The sequence below is a fragment of the Helianthus annuus genome, chromosome 3 (assembly GCF_002127325.2).
Source record: "Helianthus annuus cultivar XRQ/B chromosome 3, HanXRQr2.0-SUNRISE, whole genome shotgun sequence".
Lineage (NCBI taxonomy): Eukaryota > Viridiplantae > Streptophyta > Magnoliopsida > Asterales > Asteraceae > Helianthus > Helianthus annuus.
The window spans coordinates 169,772,184-169,780,624 of NC_035435.2; the positions used below are offsets into that span (position 1 = coordinate 169,772,184).

An 8,441-nucleotide genomic window follows, 5' to 3' on the forward strand; every position below is an offset into this window, starting at 1 on the left:
TTTCAGGAGCCGTGGGACAGAATCCTGTGGTATTTAATTTAGGCGACAACGGAAGTCTTTTTAAAACAGGATCTTTCAATATTAAAACTGCCCGTTTACATAATTTAGGGATAAAACCCCGGTAATTTACAATCATTTGATTTCACTGGGAAATCTTTTATTTTACAAAACATCTTTCTTTATTTTATCCTGAGCCACTTTCTTAAGCTTGTAGTGCTTCACGGCACTTTTTCTGGATCATAACAGATCACCTGAAACATGTTTGAAAAAGGTTTTGTCAGTGGGAAATACTGAGTGAGTTCATTCAGGTTTTATAAAATGACCCTTAGTTATAAAATTACAGCATAAGAGTGATTACAATGGTTTATATCTTATTTTTATCTGGCTCCGTGTCACAATGGTGACATGTCACAATGGTGACATGTCACAATGGTGACGATGGTCATACCACTATTAGGTCAATGAACCCAAATAGTGATGATTATCCCTAGTAGGTCAATGAACCTAACTGGGAGAAAATTAGTAATGTGCACAATACCCCACTAGCCAGTGATTCAAGATATCCATGACTTAGTCCCTGTAATTATAACTTTTGAAAATAATTTGGAGTATTAAAACAGTTGATGAAAAGAGAATGACTCACATTGCAGATTTAACGAGCAGAGTATAAGCCTACTGATTAGCCTTGTTTAATCTAATTTAAATAACAATGCACACAAACGGGGTTAGTAACTAATACAGCAGTTACGACAATTCACGAGATTAAACCCTCACAAAGATTAACAAAGTGCAATACTTAACAACTCAGCGGATTCACAACGAATGACAGAGTATAGTCCGAGTTTGGACAGCACTCAAACATTCAAGTTGAAATCACGATGAATGACAAAGTATAAACTCAATTTGAGCAGCACTCAAACAATCATTGGATAGTTACAATCGATCGGACGTTGAATCGTAATAGCGATCGAGTTATTACCTTGATTGCGGCAGCGATTCGTGAGTCGTGTGTGTTGTTGGACTGTTCCTACGCTAACTCAGCGTACATTTGGAATTTTTACGTCGTTTCAGTGTCAGAATTCAGGTCCCAAGGCCCTCTATTTATACCCGAAATTTGCACCTCCCGCGTGTCGCGGAAGAATCCGTGGCACTTGCCGCGTATCGCCTGGGGTGTCCATTTAGGGTAGGGTAGGTTAGTCACTGGTATAGGCCTGATGAGTCGACAGTTTAAGAATTCTCAATTTAGACAACGTATTCGGAGGATAATTATCAATTAGGGTTTAACCCCCTTGAGTTTTAGGGGCCCTGATCCTGATTCTGAAGGTTCTAAAATTTTTAGGGTTTATGTAGAATTACTTGGGTTTCTTAATTAGGGTTTCCTTACTAGACAATTAGCATAATACGCATTGATTTTAGTGAGAGTTGTTACACTTATGATACTTGGGGGCTGTTAAAGTGGTTGGGCATTGGCTTTTAGGCCATAAATCCATACCATTGATTGGCTCTAGGGTGTGATTATAGACATCTCTCCATGTCTCTAGCCAGTAGGCCTTATCTACCCACTCTTCTGGTACACCATTACCCTCCCCATTCAATGCCCTGTTCCAGATACAAGCCACTGCATGCCTACATGGCATGCCAGTTAACTGGAACCTTCTGCATCCACAAGTCCTTTCAACAAGATTCACAGCCCTTTTTTCAAGTTCAGGATCACTAACCTATAATGTCAAAATAACCAAGTTTACATATATGCAAGGGATGATTGAAGCCTGTTTAATTGAGTGAAGAACAACTTACCTCATACTTTCCATTGCCACACCAAATAGTTGTGTAGTTTGCAGCGTCAGTCTTTATCTTCTCAAAAATCACAATGGCCTTGGGAGTTAATGGTCCTGGGGACTTGCCAATCATCTTATGAACTACTACTATCCTTTTCATCAAGTATTCCCTAATGAAATCAAGACAGGTAACGATTGGTCTGTCCCTACCAATTAGTATATGTCTGTTGAACACCTCACATAGGTTGTTCAACAAGACATCACACTTGGGCCTTTCTGCATTGTGTCAACATCAAGAAAACAAGAACACATCAATAAGTTAACTGATAATAACAGTAGCATTAAAACAAGAAAATATACCATTGAAAAATGCTCTTGACCAATGTTTAGAAGGAATCTCCTTCACACTTGTACCAGGATTTGCCCTAACTAGTTCCTCACAGTAATCCCTTAGGTGTGTATACTGAACAGAGTAGTCACCTTGAACCTTCTTGGTTGCCCTTGCCTTTGCCCTAAATATCTGATTCAAACTCACCTCAACTTGATGCTTCTTTTGTATTGTATCTACAAGTGCCTTTAATGGTATTTATGGATTAACTTGAATGATAGGTTCAATTTCCTTTGCTAGCCAAGCAATTGTGCACATAGCAACATCTCGGGTATGTAGACAAAGATGGTCTTTGATAAATGTCTTCACCATCTATGTGCCTTCCCTTTTTACTTTTGAAACATGCAAAGTCCAAGGACAAGAGGGAATCCGATTATTTTTATACATTTGTCTTGTCTGGGGCCCACCACCTTTACTTTTCTTGGTTGTATTAACTCCACTTGAACTACCAACAGCCCCATGTGACACCCCTTCAGCCGATTTTACTTTTTTGCCCTTACTACCAGCTTCACTCCTACCTAATTTCGGATTAATACCATGACAAAGAACCCTCAATCTAACCTTATCATTCCTATAGATAAACAATTGCCTTCTAGACCGGATTGCATATTCTTTCACCATCTGCCTAATAGCCTCTTTATCCTTAAAACACTGACCAACATAGAATTGGCAATCATCAGTTGCCATTGCCTTTTTATTCTTCTTCCTTATACCCCTAACCACCCTATCTCTAACACTGCTATGTTCTTCATCACTAAGACTATCAAAATTGTCTAAGTCAAATTCATCAACTTCCTGCTCATCCTGCTCATCCTGCTCATCCCCTTCGGCATCACTGATATCAAATTCAACAGCAGCTCTAAAGTCAACCTGATCCATATCAACATCATCATCTTGGTATTCCTCATCTACTATGTAATCAGGATCCTCACTATCCTCACCCTTATCACTATCCTCACCCTTATCACTGCCCTCTTCACTTTCATCATTACCCTCATCCTGATTACCACTTTAATCAGGATCATCACCACCATCAGGATCAATAAACTTTGCATTTGTAACCTCTGTTTCTTTGCTCTGTTCATCATCTACTACATCACCACTTTCATCACTTTCATCAGAATCTGAATTAAAAGTCAGAGCTAACATCCACTACACTAACCTTTTCATTACCCTGAACTTCAGCTTGTGTTAAATCACCTAAGTTTGCAGGATCAGCCTGTGATTCATCACCTAAGTTTGTAGCATCAACTTGTTTTTTATTACCCCAAATATGCTCAACATACACCTCAATTACCTTGTGTGTTTGAGTATACTTAATCATCCTGAAAACATCACTAGCACCCGTTAAGGATCTTATCCCAAATTCAAAACATTCTCCTGGAATCCTAAAGTTGTATCTTAATCCCCCTAGTTCATCTTCTGGGTAACCTAACTCACCCATCATATCATTGAATATGATCAAAGAGAAGTAGTCAGGGTTAACCTTGTCAATGTACGATACTTTACCCTCATACCCAAATTCTGGAAAGTCCACCAATTCCCCTCCATGATGTGTCTCAAATGTGAATAATTCTGGGTCGTCAGCTGAAAATCAACATCAAAATACACCATTAAACAACAATAATCAAACAAAACAGGGGATCGTTTCACTAATTTTTAAGGGTTTTAACACATACCATAATCCACATCGGGATTAAAGGTTGAACCAGGAGGCCGAGCATTCCACATTGTTCTTACTTCAATCGCCAACTCAGGAACTGTGATTATGCTTGAATACGTACAAATTTTGGGTGAATTAGAGAAGACGATGAGTTGTTGTGGTGAATTAGGGTTGTAAAAAGGGTGAATTGTGTTTATATACTAGGGTAAAAAACAACAACAACAACCATACCCAGTAAAATCCCATAAATAGCAAAGCTACTTATAGGGTCTGGGGAGGGTGGGATGTAGACAGACCTTGCCTCTATCCATAGGGATAGAGAGGCTGCTTCCAGAGAGACCCTCGGCTCGACAACAAACAACAAACCAACACATCAAGTCAAAGAATATAGAATATAGAAATAAGAAGTCCCCCATACCAAGAGATTGATCCGAGTGACACAATATAATGTAAATCATGTATAATAGCATGCATACAACATCATTTGGGCATAAACACAAGAAGGCAATCACCGGGAAAGTCCCTTAAAGAGTAAGAAAAACCTATCTCCTTAAAATACACCTAAGACCTTACTGCAATATCTCCTAGAAGTCCTTGACCCTAATCCTACGCCTCCACGAAGTCCTATCTTGGACCATGTCCTCAGAAAGATGCAACTCTACTAAATCATGCCTAATCTGCTCATCCCATGTCAGTTTGGGTCTGCCTCTTCCTCTCCTCCCCTCAACAGTAAGAGTTTCCACTACTCTAACTGGTGCCGTCGTTTCCCTCCGCTTCACATGCCCAAACCATCTCAATCTCCCCTCCTTAATCTTCTCCGATATACTAGCCACTCCTAATCTTTCCCTAAAAACCTCATTTCTTATCCGATCTAACCTCGTGTGTCCACACATCCACCTTAGCATCCTCATCTCTGCTACCTCCATCTTGCGCGCTTGTGTCTTCTTGATAGCCCAACAGTCTGTTCCATATAGCATAGCGGGCCTGACTGCTACCCTGTAAAAAAATGGATCAAAATGGCAATGTTTAAAACCTTTTTAGTTAATCCCCAAAATACCCCTGGTTACAGATGGGGTTTATGGATGGAGTTAGGCATTGTGATCAAAATGGCAATAAAATGTAAAAGTCAGGGACCCAGAGGCAAAAAAAACTATTTGGACTAAAATGTTAAATTTGGACAAAACTCAGGGACTAAAATGGCAATTTACTCATTCAGTTATTGTCTTCACCAATTTTGTCAGGAAAGCCAAGTTGATGTTCTTAACATCCCACACCTAGCCTAACTTGATATTTAGGCTTTATAACATTCTTCTATGTGACCCAATGGGTTTTATGAGTGGTCCTATTCTCGTCTCACAAAAAAGTTGTTACTAATACTCTCCAAAACGGCTACAATTTTTAGGGACTTTGAACATAAGTAAAATAGAGAGGGGTGTTATCCATGACCCATTTATATAAGGTATGTTAACCATCAAATGATAAGTTTTTGGTCTCTTGCACGTTTAGTCTTACTTTAATCCGATCAACATTAGGGGCCCAATGTTTGGTTTGGCTCATGTTGGCGCCTATTGGATGACCCAAAAAAGTGAAGGGAAAAGAGGCCATGTCACATCTCCATTAGGCTGGGGGTGTGGTTGGAGCCCTCTAGGGGCTTTATCAAGCCACGTCAGCGTCATCTAAGATCCACCTCAGCCATGGGGCTTTATCACGCCCCACTTTAATTTGCATGGTGTGTATGTATTAAACAAAATTAAAAAAAAGATTTCATTCGTTTAAATCAAGTGGGCCCCACCCGATAAAGCCCTTCTCCCTCGTTACCATGATGGAGCCCCTTCTATAGCACCCCCCTTTAATTCTCTCGGTGTGGTTGTATAGCACCCCGGGGCGCTATAGAGCCCGAGTTGGCCTGGGTGGCGCCCCACACCCTCTGGCCTTACAATCAATAGCTTGGTGTTTGGTACCATTTAGACTATTCGTAGTGGCTTGGCGCCTCTCCTTCACACCCATAGCGCAGTATTTTGTGCCTAAAGATTGTAAATGTGTAAGTAGACGGTAATCCAGTACACTCGATCTTACTAGCTTTGTCTCAATGGTATTTTATTTGTCATATCGGGATGTTTATCAAAAGGAGTGTGGCAATGAGCCATCATTTTGAGTGTGGTTCTGTCACCAAAGGATGATTAAATAAATAAAGGATGATTAAATAAATAGAAGCATTAAATATAATTTATTAAACAAAACTATAGTTTCTTATTAAGCCATACACTAGAATTACATTTAACTATTTTTCAAACTAATTATTAAAAAAAAAAGTGCAACGTTAACGGTTCTAGGCGAATAGGTGGAGATTGCTAGTTCGATCCTTGAACTGAGCAGGTTTTATCTCACCGCACTGTCGTGCCTTCGGGCGAGTGTTCATGGGCTTTAACCCTAGGTGAGGGTTTTCCCCAGTTCAAAGACAAGTGTATCCCGATGTGATGAATTTCGCTAGTAACCCATTTGAAGGATTCGTTGGCCGTTTAAAAAAAAAGACAATTGAGTTAATTATGTACTTGTGTTAGGAGGCAAGTTATTGGTAGTATTTATTTATGATAATAAACCACAATATATTTTTCTTCAAAAAATTAAAATTAAATATATTCAGCATATTTAACTCCAAACGTGTCCATTCTCTTAATTAAAAATATGATTTTGTAGGTATTGAAAAGGCCATAAATAATGGAAACTGGTCGACATGTACATTTATAGCACCTCACTTCTATTCATTAATAAAGTCTTGCTAATGACGTCTAACAACATTATTTTGGTGTAGTTAATGTTTTACATGAGTGTCAAATAAAAAAACAAGTATCATATACTATATAATATATTGTGACTAGGTGATTAATTTGCATGTTCGGTTTTATTATCATATAGAAACGATTCACCAGTGTATACATATAACATATGCTAGTGCTTCTCTTGCTTTCTTCCTCATGGCTAGGTGATTAATTTGCATGTTCGGTTTTATTATCAGGTTTGGTTCTTATCTCTTGAGTTAGTTCTCTTATTGTTTGTTTATAGGCGATGAGAAAGAAAGAAATCGAGTTTGTTTATGGGCGACGAGAAAGAAAGAAATTGAGAGTATGCGATCCGAAGGTTTATAATCACCAGGCAACTTAGTTATATAAAAACAAAGCTATTTAAAACCAAAGGAATTACAAAACAAAGAGACATACACAACCATATATGTCTTCTTAAATACAAAATAGCTAGTGGTCTTTATTTATTATAATTATAACTAATTTCCACTTCAAACATCTTTCTTCCGTACAATAATATTCCATCCTCACTGCACCCTGCAAAAAAAAAAAAAAAAAATCACCATTAATTATCTAAGTAAATATTAAATACATGGTATGGCTGCATGCAAGATATAAACAATATATGCACTTAAATATGTTCATTGTATTTGTTAAATGTGTCAAATACTTTAATATGTACTTTATGTACTTGCTTTTTATAGTATGAAAAAAGGGGTTTTGTGAGCCAGGATTCTCACTTGATCAGCCTTGCGGACCATACTCTATGAGTGAGATTTTACTTGTTACGTTGGTTTATTTTGTAAACTTCTTTAAAACATTTTAAGCGGTTACGTTGGTTTATATTGTAAACTTCTTTAAAACATTTTAAAGTAGTTTAAATAGAAGCATATATGTGTATATGAAATAACATACTTGGTGCAATCAGTGCTTGGGCTGATCTTGTAAGGGATGTTAACACCACACTTGCCGGGGAGGCTGGCGGCATTGCCAGCGTTGATGTTGGACGAGGCAGCACTCTTTAAGCAGTTACAAATAGCCTGACGATCAGCGGTTGTTTTAGCCAAGCTATTGAGTCCTTTTACCCCACTACAGCATGCAGGCGGCACATCGCCCCCTTTGGTTAGGTAGCCATAGCATGACACTAGTTTACCCGTCACCTGACCGCAACTAATAGCATCCGCATAGGGTGCAGCCACCACCATGCAAGTCACCACTACACATAAAACCATCATTGTCATCCTTGCCATTTTTTGAAGTTGTAAGAAACTTATGCTTTTTTTTTGTATGATTGTAAGGTTGTTGGTGCTATAAAACGTTGTTTAAGGTTACAATTTATAGGGGTGTTTAGTTTGTTTATGTCCATATGTTTATGAATGTATTAAAGGGTTAAGTTAGTTGGTGGTTGCAAAGTTGGGTTTAACATTAATTAACTGACTCCAACCTAATTGATGTTTGATTTCACAAGTTTAAAAATATAATATATTGGACTCCGGTTTTTATTTATTATTATTTATTTTGAATGGCAAATTTGGATCGCTGACGGACCACTGGAGTATCACCGTGCCACCAGTGAAATCACCCGATCATATCCATCTCCTCTAGGCATAATGCCTATACACCAATTCAGAAGGAAGCCCAATAAATATGAGAAAACCCTTCCTTGTGGGAATTGAACTAATGACCTATTGGTCCTAAAGCTTTATCCCACCCTCAAAATACCACTAGGCTATAAAGACATGAACAACTCCGGTTTTAATTAGATTGGGAACAAACCAGCATTGTCATTGCCGACCATGTTTGATATTTGC

At 38.4% G+C, this 8,441-nt stretch overlaps 1 protein-coding gene across 1 annotated transcript; it reads right to left on the minus strand.

Annotated features, from left to right (window-relative positions):
* Positions 1-6,966: 6,966 nt before the first annotated feature.
* LOC110930697 (non-specific lipid-transfer protein-like) lies at positions 6,967-7,959 on the minus strand. Its single transcript, XM_022174048.2, has 2 exons — positions 7,546-7,959; positions 6,967-7,167 (listed from the first exon to the last, which is right to left on the minus strand). Exons 1-2 carry the CDS (start codon positions 7,878-7,880, stop codon positions 7,158-7,160), a joined length of 345 nt encoding a protein of 114 aa, XP_022029740.1. The 5' UTR covers positions 7,881-7,959; the 3' UTR covers positions 6,967-7,157.
* Between the last annotated feature and the right edge of the window lie 482 nt (positions 7,960-8,441).

Excerpts from the sequence above, each read along its gene's own strand:
- LOC110930697 (XM_022174048.2), bottom strand. The coding sequence starts at position 7,880 with ATGGCAAGGATGACAATGATGGTTTTATGTGTAGTGGTGACTTGCATG.